This window comes from Phaenicophaeus curvirostris, chromosome 7, assembly GCF_032191515.1.
Source record: "Phaenicophaeus curvirostris isolate KB17595 chromosome 7, BPBGC_Pcur_1.0, whole genome shotgun sequence".
Taxonomy (NCBI): Eukaryota; Metazoa; Chordata; class Aves; order Cuculiformes; family Cuculidae; genus Phaenicophaeus; species Phaenicophaeus curvirostris.
The window spans coordinates 5,251,146-5,268,676 of record NC_091398.1 but is presented as its reverse complement, the minus strand read 5'-3'; the positions used below and the strand labels follow the sequence as shown (position 1 = coordinate 5,268,676).

At 45.5% G+C, this 17,531-nt stretch overlaps 1 protein-coding gene across 4 annotated transcripts in view; it reads right to left on the bottom strand.

Moving 5' to 3' along the window:
- TRPM8 (transient receptor potential cation channel subfamily M member 8) overlaps positions 1 to 14,775 on the bottom strand; it is a 64,821-nt gene extending 50,046 nt beyond the window's left edge. For 3 of the 4 annotated variants that reach the window (XM_069860658.1, XM_069860659.1, XM_069860660.1), the window contains exon 1: positions 10,581 to 10,679. In XM_069860658.1, coding sequence (XP_069716759.1) covers positions 10,581 to 10,610 — 30 coding nt within the window. In that variant the 5' untranslated portion in view covers positions 10,611 to 10,679. Of the gene's footprint in view, positions 1 to 10,580; positions 10,680 to 14,717 lie in introns of those variants that run through there. The other variant, XM_069860657.1, reaches the window with a different exon arrangement.
- Between the last annotated feature and the right edge of the window lie 2,756 nt (positions 14,776 to 17,531).

Genomic DNA, 17,531 nt, shown 5'->3' with positions numbered 1-17,531 from the left:
TGCGGCTCCTTACACTTGTTATGTTGTGATTTTGGACTCACAACTACAGGGGAAAACAAAACTGATACTGCATTTCTCAATACAATTAAAAAAGAAAAGGGAGAAAACTATGAAAACCATGAAATATTAACTATGAGATGATAATGTAGCACTTCTTAGTCTCAAAAGCACCTTGCACATAATTATCAGGAGCACAACAAACCTAGAGAGAAATAAGGATAGTTATCAGGGAATGGTTTGGGTTGGAAGGGACCTCAAACATCATCCACTTCCAACTCCCTGCCATGTGCAGGGGCACCTCCCATAGGATCAGGTTGCTCCAAGCCTCATCCAACCTGGCCATGAACACCTCCAGGGAGCGGCAGCCACCACTGCTCTGGGCAACCTGTGCCAGGGACTCCCCACCCTCACAGGAAAACATTTCTTCTAAGATGTCATCTCAACCTCCCCTCTTTCGGCTGAAAACCATTCCCCCTCATCCTATCCCTGCAGTCCCTGACCAAGAGTCCCTCCCCGGCTTTCCTGGAGCCCCTTTCAGTACTGGAAGGTCTGAGGTATCCCTGCAGCCTTCTCTTCTCCAGGCTGAACACCCCCAACTCTCTCAGCCTGTCTTCATATGGGAGGTGCTCCAGCCCTCAAATCATCTCTGTGGTCTCCTCTGGGCTTGCTCTAACAGATTCATGTCCTTCCCGTGCTGAGAAAAAGATGCTTCTGCACACCAATGAAGAAAAAGGGCGAAGTATAAAGCCATTTCACACCTCTATGTCCTTCATTTCTTTACCTCATGAGCTCCTTAAATGCCCAGCTGTTCTTAGCAAAGGTGAGAAATTCCCTGGGTGTCTTTTACCATTTCCCAGCTCTGGCAAAGGAGAACATCTGAAGCTGCTATATGGATGCCAGGTCAATATTACAGCAACAGTCACCTCACAAAAGCATAGGGATAAAGCAGAGGGAACTCTTTAATTCCAGGAAAAAGACAAGGATAGACTTCCCCTCACACTTTTAGTAAAGAGAGAGAGCTTGTATTTCTGTGTGTCTGGACCACTGGGATGCACTTACCCGCCACTACACTAAGTCTATTCCCATTCAGATAATACAAGGAATATGTTGGCTTCATTTCTGGATTATATTAAAGCTCAGTAAAATAAGGAACTGTAGAAAGTACTCTTCATTGCAAGAAAGGTCAACAAAACTATTCAAATAGGTGTGCTAAGTCCCCTTACTATACAACTTCAGCAACAAAACCAGATAGCAGAGCTTCTTCGGGGGCTGGGTCTTTAAGAATCTTGGAAAAGCATCAAGAGAGGTCCTCTTTGGAGACAGCTTCTCCACGGACACGGTTCTGTGAACAGGCAACCCTTTTGGTTGCTAATTTCTTCCTGAATTCAGGAAGGCAGGTGCACCGCTGGAGATAAACAGAGTTTCATAAAAGAGAGCAAGCTCCAGTGGTTCTTAGTCATTTTGAACGGAAAACCTCATAGAATGGCATATTTCTGGCTGGCTGCTCAAGTCACAGGGATTTAGTATTAATTACTGGAAGCAATTTTGGTTTTCTTAGCCATTAGCTTTCCAAGGTATGTAACAGAAGATCCTATCAAGTCTATAACAACACACTAAATAGCACACTAAAAAGAACATCACCTAGTGCAAAATGGCAGCATTTTGGCTATTAGAGATATCTGAACTGTGCAAAAAGGCACTGACAGAGTCCAAACCTATTAGGAGCACCTCTAAGTCTGCGTGTCCCACCAGTCTCGCTTAAAGAGAACAGGCTCTTTGACAAACCTAAGTGTGACCTCGCAGAGATGCAAAGACCAGGTATTATGGGACCTTGAAAGCTGGATCACGAAAGAGAGGAAAGCTGTGATTCTACCCACTCTCATTACCTATCCTGCTGTTTCACAACCATTTAAAATCCCTTTTAACAATTTAGATTCCTAAATGCAGACACCTGTATTTACTTTAAGTGTAAGAGTGCATCACATTTGCAGAACAAAGGGTGAAATCATTCCGATATGCCTGTTAGCCCAGAAAGCTTTAAAAATGCATTCTAGTGTGAAATATTAATAGGTATGAACAGAACACTGACAGATTCTTTCTGTAAAAGCCTTAAAAATAAAATAAATCCACTATAATAATTATGTAATTTTCAGCTGATGAATGTTTGAAGTAACTAGCAATTGTGCGCCCCAGGCTTTTATGTATTTGATTTGATGGAAATCTTCTGAGAAGGTATGAAGGTGTTCAACAAGACGCAAAAACGAGAAAGGGGGTGGGGGAGGAAGGAAAAGCTTAAGATACTTTAAATCAGCTAAAAAAACCCAAACAATCCCCTGACTTCAAACACTCAAGCCAACTGAAGACCCACTCCCACCTGTTTCAATGCAGTAGGCTCACAAGCCTAGCTTTGCTACAGCTACGTGGATTTCTTTGAGTTTAAGTAGGATTGAAATAAAAACGTGCATTATATCCAGAATAAACCAGTGGCTGACTAACACAGGGAAGCCTCCTGCACTTACACTGTAGCTCTTTGAGATACCGACTCTGCAATGAAAGCTTTCCAAACAAAAATCCAAAGAATGGAAAGTAGTAATAAATTCCCTCCACATTTGCATCGAAACTTCACTTAATCAAAGCCACCTTCTCTAAAAACACACGTACTTCAATAATAAAAATATATTTGAATACACCCAGATTGCTTAAAAAAATATATCAAGTTCTTTCATTTTAAGGCTCTTTGCAATGTTGTTGCAAGATTCAGGAAGTTATCCCTCCTGGTATTATTCACTGCTATGAAGTTCATAGCCAAGACTCACTAAACAATACAGTTCCCTAGTTTGAGGTATATTTATGCATAATATTTATAGGCCTATTTCCCACCCACTGAGATCCTATACACAAATCAGAGCTGTATGGCACAAAGACAAGTGGTGGCAAAGCTTTCACAAACTTTAATTTAATCAAAAGAAACTGCTCCAGTGAAGAAATCAATCTGGTTTTAGAAACATATTACTAAATTATGCTATCAAATTATTCTAATAACATGCTGATAATAGGGTGCATCAGCAGCTGGTGTATGATTAACCCCTCTACAAGAGACACAATCAAAGGGCCAAATACAGTATCTTAGGTGAAAATCATAGAATCAGAATCATGTAAGCAGGAAGGTCTCTCTAGAGATAGAATCATACAATCACCAGATTGGAAAAGACCTCTGAGATCATTGAGTCTAACCACACCTATCTGCCACTAAACTATACCCTTAAGATCGAGGTAGACCAGTACTGGACTGCCCACAGTTCAACATCTCAAAGAACATAAATCCCACAATCTCTCAAGACCCTTTTTCTAGTGTTTGATTGCTCTCAGGCTGATTTTTTTGCTACTATCTCTCTGCAATTTCCTTTGTTCCAGATTGTGCCCATTGCCTTATTCCCAGACATCCCTGAGAAGTTTGGATCCGTTTCCTCTTCATCCTCCCACGCTAGGCAGTTGCAGATACCAGTAAGATCCCACAGCACTGTCTCATCTCAGCTTCTTCTCGTGCGTTATGTGCTCCGGCCCCAAGAAATACTGGCAGCTTCTGTTTTGATGCACTTCGAACTATACCCGTCTTCATTGTACTGATGAGCCTCAAACCAGATACGGCGTTCCAGCTATGATCTCAAAAACGCTACAGAGAGAGAGCAAGGCTCCATTTGCTGGACCTGCTGGCCATAACCTTGCCAATATGGCCCAGGATGTCGCTGGCCTCTTTTCCTGCCACATTGCCAATGGATAATCAACTCTTGATCCAGCAGGTCCTCAAATTTCTTTGCGTCAGATGCAGTGAAGGACATGCATCAGCAGCTGAACCCCAGAGCATCTTTAGGCTGGACATTAGGAAAAAAATTTCACGGAAAGGGTCATTGGGCACTGGCAGAGGCTGCCCAGGGAGGGGGTTGAGTCACCTTCCCTGGAGGGGTTTAAGGGACGGGTGGACGAGGCGCTGAAGGACATGGTTTAGTGATTGATGGGAATGGTTGGACTCGATGATCCTGTGGGTCTTTTCCAACCTAGTGATTCTATGATTATTAATCAAGGACAGTATTTACCAGGGAGGGCACCAAAAGCCTGCGATGACAGACCCCAAGCTAACAGATGTACAGACTTATCAGCTTTTAGGAACGCGCTGTCCATTACCAATCCCTGACCAGGCAACAGGTTGGCCAGTGAAGTTCAACAATGCCAAGTACAAGGTCCTGCACCTGGGTCAGGGCAATCCCAAGCAACAAACACAGGCTGGGCAGAGAATGGATTGAGAGCAGCCCTGAAGAGAAGGACCTGGGGGTGCTGGTGGGCAAGAAGCTCAACATGAGCTGGTAACGTGCGCTTACAGCCCAGAAAGCCAACAGTTTCCTGGGCTGCATGCAATGCAAAGCGACCAGCAGGGCAGGGGAGGGGATTCTGCTCCTCTATTCTACCTTTGTGAGATCTCACCTGGAGTCCTGCGTCCAGTTCAGGAGCCCTAAGCACAAGAAGGGTGTGGATGTGTTGGAGCGAGTTTAGAGGAGGTTACAAAGACCATCTAAGGGCTAGAGCACCCCCCATATGAGGACAGGCTGAGAGAGTTGGGATGTTCAGCCTGGAGAAGAGAAGGCTCTGAAGAGACCTTATAGTAACCTTACAGTACCTGTGGAGGAACTGTTGACAAAGGCTTGTAGTGATAGGACTGGGGACAATGGGTGTAAACTGGAGAGGGGCAGATTTAGACTAGACAGAAGGAAGAATTTCTTCACCATGAGAGTGGGGAGGCACTGGCACAGGTTGCCCAGGGAAGTAGTGGCTGCTCCAGCCCTGGAGCTGTTCAAGGCCAGGTTGGATGGAACCTTGAGCAACCTGATCCAGTGGCAGGTGTCTCTGCCTATGGCAGAACTGGATGATCTGCAAGGTCCCTCCCAACACAAACTGTTCTGTGATCCCGTGAGATGACTGGTCCAAGTTCTGCTGCTTCCTATTTCTGTTTTCCTGCCGCCACAGAACAAAAAGGGACAGCAGTCCCCAATCCCGTGGAGCTAATACAAAAAATTTGACAGGAGAATTGTTTGGCTGGAAAGTGTGATTGGAAATGCAGAACATTCTAAGTGATAAATTTAGGGTGCCCCAGCTTTGAAAAAAAACTCCACTTCTGGCAGCAGATACTGGACTATTGCTCCAAAAGCACAGTAGAAACACAAACCCAGGCTGAATTCACACTCGCTCTGGGGTACTAAGCTCCTGTTTTAGCAAGCACCATACCTCGTATCTTGAGCAACCTTTTGCTTAAGGAGCTGGATGCCAGAGCTACAAGCATCTCCACTCAGCTGTGCCATTCAGCCCAGATCACTCTGAACAAGTTGTTTTCAAAAAAAAAACAAAAAAAACCCCAACACATAGCTATGAGATAGCAAGGAAACCTTTATGTTTTGCAATAGACAAGCTGGATTCAATAAAACTCGTTGAAATAGAAAGCAGTGAAAAAGTAGGTGGCAGGAAATGCTGAGAAGACAAACACAATCCAAGAACCCTTGCAAAGGCCAAAAAACAAAAAAGAAAGATAGCCACACTCCAGGCTTGGTGGTGGGAAAAGTTGACAGAATTATCTAGTTTGAGTAGCCTTTATACAGAAGGCCTGACTCCTCAAGCCCTCTAAAATGCTTTGCATTACTTAGGATTTTGTTCTCAGCAGAGCTGCTGCTGGAAAGTCAGTTTCAGAAAAGTAGGAGGATGGGAGGAAACTGCTTCCAAGAAAATTTAAGGTCAAAGTCAGCCAGAAATGTCCACTGAGATGAGAAAGTTCAGAAAAGTTTCAAGCTAAAAAGTGTCTTAAAATAAGAAGCACTAAGGGCAATATTAATAGACAGAGCTCGCAGCTCTGACAAGAATTTCAGCACACAGGGAGAGGCAAGGAGGAAGAGATAGAGTCAATGGAAAAAAAATTCCCCAGAGGCTGAGGTCAGACTGATTAAGATGCTGTTTCAGTCAATATCTGCTGAAAACCATAGTTGAAAGCAAACAAACACTAAACCCACTTTTTTCAGAGTCCTACAAGGAAACGACTCTCATGGAAAATGTATGAAGAAGCTTCCAAGTAATTATAGATGAGCAAAGATATATTTCTTTCATTGACCATTATTTTAATTCATTATTAATCAGTTGCCGCTGTCAAGCCTATATGCTTAAAAACCTTAAGCAGTCTGTTCTTTATAGAAGTAGTTTATAAATCAGATTTCATGTCCATCGCGCAGCATTATAATGAAAGAGAAGCAATTTAGAGTAAACCAGGAATACGATCCAATCACTTATACATTTCATTGTTTTCCCAAGACCTTAAGGAGCTTGGTGTCTGGGGAGGTGGTTGGATTTGATGGGGTTTAAGGGGAAGAACAGTATAAGCCCAAGGTCAGGCACAAAGGTGTCTGTAGTTACACTTCGGGAGAGCTCCTGCAGATACTGCTGCTTCTGAGCCATCCCCTGGCTTCACACGCAGGAGTGGAGAACACAAACCATTGCTTCCACCAAACCCAGAGCCTCTAGCTGCAGCTACAGCCAGCAGCACAAAGGGGACCAGGAACACCTCTCTCATTCTCCCTGGCCTGAACAGATATCATGGTTTCAGACAGTGTCCCTCGAGACTGCACTGGTATTGCATACAGAGTGCACATTTCTGTGTGATTTGTAATTTCAAGTCTGGTCACACTTGCCTTTCCTCCGGTACATCTTCAGCAAATCCTTTCTCCAAGACACTATATTTACAAGGTTAAAGATCATTCAAAGTCACAGGACAAGAAGACTACAGTCTCATGCTACTTTTAGTCTGTGCTATATATATATCCTGGTCCATCATTAACCAGCAGTGAAGCTAGAGACAGTTCTCTGGTTGCTGTGCTCCTGTCAGCCTTTCTCCCAGCTGGAAGCATTCCCTACAGAAAGAAGTTTCACAAAACAGCCATGATAATAAAGAAGGTATCACCTTGTGGCTGAAAAAAAAAGGCAAATGTAATCTTTGCTTCATCCTCACAGTTTAAAAAAGCCACGGTCGCTTCTGCCAGCTTTATTCTTGGGGACAAAGCAGTTCCTTTCAATGCTTTCCTTAAGTTTCTTATCATTATAGTTGCTTCTACACCCAGAACAGAAAAGGTTCACGACCCTCAAGCCAAATGTGCCTTCCAGCCAAGGATCTGGGCTACTTGATTGACTACAGAGCACTGGGGACAGCAGTCAAGGGCACAGGAGGTGTTTTCCTCAGTCCTACTGCTGAGGAGAAAGGGCAGGAGGAGGAAGGCACTCATGTAGGTCAACAGTTGGCTGGGGAGCTGGTGTTGGCCGGTGCTGGTTTCATTATCTATGACCAGGAGATGCTATCTGCAAATCAGCTTCTGTGTGGGCAAGATGGGAACCACCACTCAATGAGGCAATGATATTTTTTACCAGTAAGCTGGGGGAATTGGTAAAGAGGGCACAGAACTAGGAATGGCGAGGGATGGAAAGAATTACCAGCAGCCCTGTGAGGGAATGACAGACAGGGTTGATGAATAAAGGAAAAGCACCTCAAAAATTAAGAAAATGAGCAAACCTGGTCAGTTACACCAATTGATGAAGGTGTGTGAGAGTGAAAACATTTACTCTAACAAGGTTTTCCAACTGGGAAACCCGTCTACTGGAAAACCAAGGCAAAAAGGGAAAACAGAAACAAAAGGCAGATAGACCTGGCAAACCCACCATGGAAACAATGACAAGAAACAAACCTCACCAGTCCCACTAACTGATGGGCTGGCCAGAAATCACAGGCAGGATCAGCATGTGTCCCAAAACCCAGCTACTGGAGGAGACCAATCACAGAATCACTAGGTTGGAAAAAGACACCCAGGATCATCAAGTCCAGCCATTCCCATCAACCACTAAACCATGCCCCTCAGCACCTCATTCACCCATCTTTTAAATACCTCCAGGGATGGTGATTCAACCACCACCCTGGGCAACCTGTTCCGGTGTCCAATGACCCTTTCCATGAAAAATTCTTTTCTGATGTCCAGCTTGAACCTTCCCTGGTGGAGCTTGAGACCATTCCCTCTTGTGATTGAGAGCAGCCCTGCAGAGAAGGACTTGAGGGAACTGGATGATCTTTAAGGTCCCTTCCAACCCAAACTATTCTATGATTCTAGATTCTCACTCACTCTCTTGCTCAGTTGCTCTTTTCTTCAGCATTTTCAGATGGCTTTCAGAAATGTTATAGACTTACAATCATAGAATAACCAGGTTGGAAGAGACCCACCAGATCATGTGAGCAAGGAGAAACAGAAAACCGTTAGAGAGGAAAGACCTATGAATAAAAACAATATATGGGACAAGTAGTTTGCTGAGATTAACCTCCCTGCTTGCAGTACCAAGCATTAAGACCTTTAGGCTCTGTCCTGATCTGCCTGAGGGCAGACTTATCCTTTTGGTAAATAATCTATTCAATTTAAAGTTCCATTGCTGGCATTAAGCCCTATAATAAAAAAAACTTTTAAACGTAGATAGGGCAAAGCTGAATTTCCCTGGGCTCTTTAAGTCAAAGAGAGATTTTAAATGGGTGTTTCCTAAATTCTTCTGAAGAAATCACTGTGCTTCCTAATGCAAAGCACTGTGAAACTACTCAATACAAGTTCCGCACTAACATTAGACAACTATTGCTGAATAAGAGTAAGGGTATTAAAACAGAAACTCATCACAACTGCACATCTTCCAAAGATTGCCAAGTTTGCAAGGCTCAAGGGAGCTTTATAGCAACCATCCAAATGTGCTGAATTGAGACTAAAACTGAGGTTGTTCAGCCTGCAGAAGAGAAGGCCCCAGAGAGATCTCAGAGCACCCTTGCAGTGCTTAAAGGGGGCTCCAGTAAAGCTGGGGTGGGGCTCTTTATCTTGGAGTGCAGGGATAGGATAAGGGAAAATGGTTTTACACTGAAAGAGAGGTGATTTAGTGTTAGATATTAGGAGGATATTTTTTCCTGTGAGGGTGGGGAGGCCCTGGCCCAGGTTGCCCAGAGCAGTGGTGGCTGCCCCATCCCTGGAGGTGTTCAAGGCCAGGCTGGACGTGGCTTGGAGCAACCTGATCCAGTGGGAGGTGCCCCTGCCCATGGCAGGGGGTGGGACTGGATGGGTTTTGAGGTCCCTTCTGACCCAAACCATTCTATAAGTTATTTACTTGCTTGCCATTGACACTGCGGGCTCCAAGAGGAAGGGAGTAATTGTGCCAGTTCCTCTCTATTTGGAAAAGAAATTGCAGCTGATGTTAAGGTGGAGTCAATTCACACACACTCCTGAATCAAACTCTTGCAGAAATATAGACCCTTTTGGTTCTCTGAGAAGTGCTAAGTCTCAGGGCAAGCAATTATAAGACTTACTCTTCAAAGATTTGCAAGTCTTCAAGCTATTTGCCCTGGTATCTGGTCTCAGTCTCTCCCCAGAACATACACACCCCAAAGACACAGCCTTGAATTCGACAAATAACTGCACTTATTGGCAATTATTAGGCTTTTAGGAATAATGGAATCATAGAATAGTTTAGGTTGGAAGGGACCTTAAAGATCATCTAATTCCAACCACCCCCTGCCATGGGCAGGGACACCTCCCACTAGACCAGGCTGCCATCCAACCTGGTCTTGAACATCTCCAGGGATGGGGCAGCCACAACTTCCCTGGGCAACCTGTTCCAGTACCTCACCACTCTTATCATGAAGAAATTCCTCTTTATGTATAGTCTAAATCTGCCCCTCTCTGATTTACAGCCATTGCCCCTCGTCCTGCTTTCATAAAAAGTAAAAATCATAGCAAAAGAAAGGCTGTGAGTACGCTGACAGATAAGGACCATTGAGACATTGCACACAAGGCCCTGGAAGGAAACAAGAAGGGTAAGAATTACTATTGAAGTATAATTTTTTGCATCTCAAGTCAGCATCATTCAGCTTTTCATGCTGCAAGTGGCAGTATTAGAAAGATCTGTTCTAAACTTCCATATCATCTTCAACTCTCCCAATTCTCCAGTCTACCAGAAAGCTGAAACCACAGAAATGCAGCATCTGTTTGAAGCTGCCGCTCCCTATTTTGTGAGGGAATATATTCTCAATCAATTGAAAAAATAATGAAAACACTTATGATTTCCAGCTTCTCTGAAACTACAGAGAAAGGTTTCCACACTAACAACTTGTATTAGCTGGCCTGGAATCTGCAGCCAGCAACATTTAAGTAATTTGAAACTGCAAGAGTACTTTTGGGGAAAGTGTCTCAAATGTCAGACAGATCTATTAGAACAGCTCTTGACAGACCAATCTATAAGCCTTTCTTTTTTAGTGTGATATTTGTATTGATTTCTAAAATACCTACCCCATTACTACACATTAAGAGCATGGATAAGCACCTCTCCGAGAGTATTTAGTATTACAACAGGACAAAGGGAGAACACGAGGGCAGTAATTTTCCATCACGTAGAAGGTGAGGTTAAATGGTGAAAGGACCAGCTTAACACTCGGTATCTGAAAATCAAGCCCATCTCTAAAGCAAGTTTGCTGTTATGCTGACCCTTTTTGTTACCCAATCTGCTCCATACATGCTACTCCACTCCCTTCCCAGCAGTCAGCTCCAACATCCCTCTGGACTTGCTGTCCTGTCCCCTCCTGCTGTCAGTCACCTAAGTTCCCTTTCTTATGCATCCAGCTACCAGTTTCAGGTGCAACAAAGGAAAAGCAGGAGCAAGTGTATATATACATGGGGTGGAATCAGCATGAATGCAGACAAAAAGATACTCTGGCAGAAGAGAAATTGGAGAGGCAGGCATTTCTCTTCAAAGAAGTGTGGATTTCCATGACCAGAAAGACAGACTCCTCTCTTAGAGCTCTACAGAATTGTCCCAGTCATTGGAACGCCAAGGCTGACCAAAGTCCCAACAGCACCATTCATAAAGGTCTTTTCCAACCAAATGATTCTGAGTTCATCAAGTCCAATCATAGAATCACCAGGTTGGAAGAGACCCACCGGATCATTGAGTCCAACCATTCCTATCAAACACTAAACCATGTCCCTCAGCACCTTGTCCACCCGTGCTTTAAACACCCCCAGGGAAGGTGACTCAACCACCTCCCTGGGTAGCTTGTTCCAATGCCAAATGACCCTTTCTGTGAAAAATTTTTTCCTAATGTCTGGCCTAAACCTCCCCTGGCGGAGCTTGAGACCATTCCCTCTCATCCTGTCCCCTGTCACTTGGGAGGAGAGGCCATCACCCTCCTCTCTACAACCTCTTTTCAGGTAGTTATAGAGAACAATGAGGTCTCCCCTCAGCCTCCATTACTAAACCATAACCCTGAGCACCTCATCCACCCATCTTTTCAACATCTCCAGGGATGGTGACTCAATCTTCTCCCTGGGCAGACTCTGCCAGTGCCCAGGAACTCTTTCAGTGAAGAAATTCTTCCCAACAACAATCTAATCCCCTAGCCCTGGTGCAACTGGAGGCCATTTCCTCTCATCCTAACGCTTGTTACTTGGGAGAAGAGACCAACACCCATCTCTCTACAACCTCCTTTCAGGGAGTTGTAGGGAGTGACTAGGTCTCCCCTCAGCCTCCTTTTCCCCAGGCTAAACCACCCCAGTTCCCTCAGCTGCTCCTCATAAGACTTGTTCTCCAACCTCCTCACTGCGGGAATGAAACAACGAGACGGACTCCAGATAGACATAAAAGCGGAGACCTTTATTGTTGGAACTTACAGGTTTATATACCTTTGCTCATCTGTCCACACGCTTCCCATAGCATCCTGATTGGCCCAGGCCTATTGTCCACACACTCGCAATCACCAGCAGCAATATTTAGTTGGTTGACCTCCAAAACCCCACATGCTACCCCTAAATGCTGTCTCCACCCTGATTTGCATCTCTGATGTTCACCTCTTTGTTCAGCTTCCCGCTCTTACAACCCAAGGTCAGTTCAAGGACCCCAAGTCAAAAGTATCAAACAGGTCTACTTTGGTATCACCGATTCCCACACCTCACCACTTCATTGTTACAGCCAAAATAAACTATTGCATTAAATCTTGCTGTTCTCCAGCCCAGAGATTGCTTCAGCCAGCCCTTAGCATGCCTGGGTATGCAATAGCCTCCCAGTACATACACACTTGTCTCCACCAGCTGCCAGAGCTGTGTAAGGACAAGCCACTGCATCCTAGACTTCAGATAATTTCGTGATGTGATCCATCATACAAGCAATTGGCAAAACCAGTCCAGTTAATGGGGCAAAAATTAAGAACTCAGCCACTGAAGTTCTAGTTTAGAACCATTTGCAGAGTTTTGGAACACAAACAAGATCAGGCACATCACTAACAACCACCACAGTCACCTAGGAATTCACTTTGGTTATTATCAATACCTCTCTAATTGAAGTGGTGCAGCGAGTACACTACAGGCTCCCTCTCCATGCTCTCTCCACAGGGCTCCTTCACTGTCCTGTATGAACCTGAGGCACAAGCAAGGCAGCTGCATGAATGACAGTGACACACCACCAACACCAGGAGGGTGCTTAAGGTTACATGGGACTAGAGCCCATCTTTTAAGAACATTCAGCAGATCAAGAAGACCTGCCAGTTAGAACCACACTTCAGATGCAACTTCTGTCTGAACGCTGTCAGGCAGCTAGGAGGAAACCCTACAAGCAGAAATACACATGCATGGGTAACTTACCGGTAAGTTACCAAAGTTGCCAAGCTTTCCTCTCAAAAACCAGGTCCTTAAGCTACAAAGCCTCTGATACAGAATCTAGAACTGCTACAAAATCAACTAGAAAAGACAGAATGAGCTGGAAAGAAAGAGGGTTTGCAAAGAAGCCCCTCTCCTGACCTGCAGAGGGGGGTGTGAACTGTCAAAGCCTCGCATTCTGCATAATACCAAATTTCATAGCTTTTTGAGTCTCTCTAAAACATCTCGTGGCCTTGGGGGCCAGTCTAGATGTCTCTGAAGCCCCTGGTCTTCCCTTCTGAAGCCTTCCTGCTGCAGATGTGGTTCCACTGCTGTAAGACAAACCCCTGCCATGGTACTGATCAGGTCACTCAAAGCTCCATCCAACCTGGCCTTGAACACCTCCAGGGATGGGGCAGCCATGGCTTCTCTGAGCAACCTCTCCCAGTGCCTCACCACCCTCACAGGAAAACATTTATTTGTAAACTGTCATCTCAATCTCCCTTCTCTTTCAGCTTAAAACCATCAACGCTCATCCTATCCCTGCGCTTCCTGATAAAAACTCCTCCCCAGCTTTTCCTCTTTGGGTACCTCAAGGCTGCACAGCGCAGAATACCTGTGCTGCAGCAGGTCTGGGTTACTCAGAAGCAGAAATTTCATCAACTGCAAGTCAACATCTTAACCAGCAGGATGAAAAAAACCTTCCATCCCCTATGTACTTTCCTAACTGCACGTGAATCACTAAAGTGTGCAAGTACCAGGAAGGCAGCATTGCCTGGCACTGCTCACACCAGACCTCAGTTACTCCTGCTTCTACAAGCCTGCATCTCCCAAAAAAACCTCTTCCCAACAAGCAGTTCCTTCCCTTTCCCCTAGAACAACTTCTGCTCATATTCTGCGATTGCTTTCCCTAAGTCCTCTCTTAAAGAGTCAGAAAAGAATAACAAGAATAGACCTAATTGTTGCTCCATCTTCTCTAGAGTAGCAAATACCCTTGAATACCAAGCTAGAGACAGCTTCACGCATGGACATCTTGCCTTGCACAGCTCCAGCACCTCCCACCTCATTCTTGCACTGAATCTGGCTGGGATAGAGTTAATTTCTTCATTGCAGCCTGTAAGCTGCTGTCTTTTGAATCTGTGACTATAAGGATATTGACAACATACCAGCGTTTTGGCTATCGCTGAGCAGCACTTACACAGCTTCATGGTTTTCTCCTTTTCCAGCTCTCATCCCACAGTGAGTAGGATATGTAGAAGAAATTAAGAAAGGACACAACCAGGACAACCGACCTGAACTGTCCAAAGGGACATTCCACGTCATGTAGCATCACACTCGGCAATAAAAACAAATAGGAATGTCTTGCTCTTCCTATTTCATTCCTCATTGTGCTAGGGAGGAGGGAACGGGTGAGTGTGCATCTGTGTGGCGCTTAGGTACCTATTGAGGTTAAGCCACAAGAGAGCCTCTTGCATTCCCAGGTCTTCTGTCTTCTCAGAAGAGGCTGCCTAGCACCTACATGCACATCAGTGGTGTTCCGTGGCACATGCTGGTTACAAGGGGAGTAGTTCTGACCTTGAGAATCTGAAATGCAGAGACCTACCAGACTGCTAGGGCTCAGAAATGCTCAGAGATGTTTCAGCTAATGTTTCCATTAGGGCCTCAACATATAACCCCCCTAAACTTAGTGTCAGAGGAATATCAATTTGCTTTCTAAATGGATTCTGTGCCCTTAAGGGTACAGGACATAATAGAAAGAAAGTAAAACCTCAAACAGTTCACGTATTGGAAAGGTGATAAAGACCACACCATTAAAGCAGAGATTTAAAGGCAGTTACAATGTCCTACCTGCTATGAAATATGCAAGGCGGTTACAGAAGCTCAGATGAGCCCTTCCAACTCCATCAAAGAAGATAGTTTGCATGGGCTTTGCCAAGAAGAGTAAAGAGTTTAGAAACTGGAAGCACGTTCCACTGTTTCCACAATTACTCTTACCGAGCCAAAGGAAAGCAGTGGAGCAGCCAAACAACACTCAGGGAACCTGTTGGTGTGCAAGCTCTCTGCCATGCAGAACCCAGAGCTGCTCTTTTCGAAGGCACCACTTGCACTCATTACTTGTCTCTCACCTCCCCCACACCTAGAAAGAGGAAAATAGAACAGAAGAGGGAGCTGTCACATCCCACGTCAGACCAGTTAAAAGTGCAGGCTACTTTTTCCAAAAATCATAACAAGACTCATGAACAACAGAGCTTATCCTGCTCACTACCACCCGCATTCCCACAATTCTAACAGCCAGGCTAAAGTCTGCTCCAGCTGCTGAGGAGCTCCAAATCTGCTCTCAGGCCCCCACGGCCAACACGTGGTTATACCTGAAACAGAAATATCGTAAGTGAAAAGGTACAAATGGCTTCTAGAAGGAGCAGCAGAAGGTCATAAATGAGACAGAGCTGAAACAGAAAACGATCTCACTCAGGTGAAACTTCCAGCAAGTCTGAAAGCTCGCTCTCACAAGAGCAGGGCTAACAAGAACAAGTTGCAGTTCGTATTTGCCGCTTCCACACAAACCGCTTTTGTGACAGAGAACCAAAACTGTTTTCAAATATTAATACTTGAAACCCACGTAGCTCTTTCATCCTTATAAACCAAAGAAAATTGAAGTTTCAGTGCCCCCTTTTTTAAGCAGAATCCACTTCTCAAAGTATGGTTTTGACTCTCAAGATCCAATCTCCTTCTGGCCACTAGATGTCCCACAAGTAAGAGAAGAACCAGATGGGGGGAGCACTTGTGAGCACGGATGCTCCACAACTGTTACCCATAGCCATGACCACCTAGCAGGGCAAGGTGCTGCTGTGTTTGCCTTCACTGAAGAGTTCGTGGCCCAGACACTGTGGTAACAGTACAGAAAAAGGACCATAGACTCACAAATGTGTTGGAAGGAACCTTAAAGCCTATCCACTTCCATGCTCCTGCCGTGGGCAGGGACACGTGCCACTGGGTCAGGCTGCTCAAAGCCCCATCCAACCTGGCCTTGAACATCTCTAGGCAAGGGATCATCCATGACTTTTCGAGGGAACCTGTTCCAGTGCCTCCCCACCCTCACAGAACACATTTCTTCCTAAGGTCTCATCACAATTGCCCCTGTAAAAGCCCTCACATATGAACTGTTTGAACTTGTAAAACTGACTTTCCCAAACACACAGCAAGCTCCAATGAGCAGCATCACTTAAAAACAGAGCCTCTAGTAGAATTTGAGTGGTTGGATGTTGGTTTTGTCTTTTTGCATGTTTGTGGAGTTTTGGCTTAGTTTGTTTTTAAACACACGTACACTTAGGGAGCTACTCTACAGGCACATCAAAACAGCTGAACAGTAAGCAAACTGCAAGTTGGATTTCTCAAACTGTACTGTAAATTTAAAAAAAAAAAAAAAAAAAAAAAGGGAGGAGAGGGGACAGTGTCAGGCATGGATGTCAACATATAGCCTTGGCAGAGCTGAGCTCCAGGGCAAGAGGAGAACACTGCCCAGGGCTTAGGACTGCAGACTGTGCCGTCCCTAACTTTTGGGAAGAGGTTCCTACCCTGCCTGCAGGTCTGCACCTGCAGAGATCTGAGCACTTGTACAGATCAGCAAGACAGGCCCACACCACTACGAGTTTGCTCCAACAGCAAGAAATGGCTATTCCATGAGTAGCTTCATCTAGTTCCGTGCCAAGACTACTGGTTATGGCTTAGTAAGGCTTATCCAGGGTGCATAGAAGGCTTGCGGAGAGATAAAACTGGTCCACTCAGTATTCATATGCCTTTTGCTGCCCATTGAAGCCCCCATTTTACCCACCCCCCCAGTGACTGGTTCCTTTCTCATGTGCTGCAAGCCCCTCTGCACCAATTCTTTTGGCCTTGGGCTTCCTCCCCGGTTTTGGTGTAAAGCATAGAGGTCCACAGCTGCTCTAAGGGGTATCGCAGTCCCAGGCAGGAGAATGAGCCCTTCTTCAGCCCCACCTGCGCCCCTCCCTCACTATCAAGCTGGCAGCAGCTGCAGCTCCAACATCAACATTGCTTTCTAGCCCTTTTTTTTTTTTTTTTGCAAAGCCACCATGCAGGGAGGCAGCCCTGAGCAAGCACCACTGCATTGCATCATTCCTTGCCAGGGGCAGGACATGGCATTTCCCTTCACTGATCTGGCAAGATTCCTCTCTGCCCAGTTCCCCAGCCTGTCAAGCTCACTAAGGCAGCAAACCCTTCTAGAAGGCCAGACATGCCTCCCCCTTTGTCCAGTCCAAACCCCCCCCTCCCCAGTCCCAGAGGAAGCAGGGACATCTTTAACTCAGAGCCCCAACCAACCTGACCTCGAATGCTCCCAGGGATGGGGCTTCCCTCCCTCCACTGCCTCCCTGGGCAACATGGGCCAGTGTTTCATCACTCTCACTGTAAAGAATTTATTCCTTATATCCAGCTTAAATTTCCCCTTCCTTACTTTAAACTCAGTACTCCTTGTCCTGTCACAACAGGCCTTGCTGAAAAGTCTGCCCCCAGCTTTCCTAGAGCCCCTTTCAGTGGTGGAAGCTGCTCTAAGGTCTCCCTGGAGCCTTCTCCAGGCTGAACAACCCCAACTCTCCAAGCCTGTCCACACACAGGAGGTGCTCCAGCCCTCGGATCATCTTCATGGCATCCTCTGGACTCGCTCTAACAGATGCATGTCATGCTGAGGGCTCCAGAGATGAGCACAGGACTCCAGGTGAGGCCTCACCAGAGTAGAGCAGAGGGTCAGGATCCCCTCCCTCACCCTGCTGGTCCCACTGCATTGAATGCAGC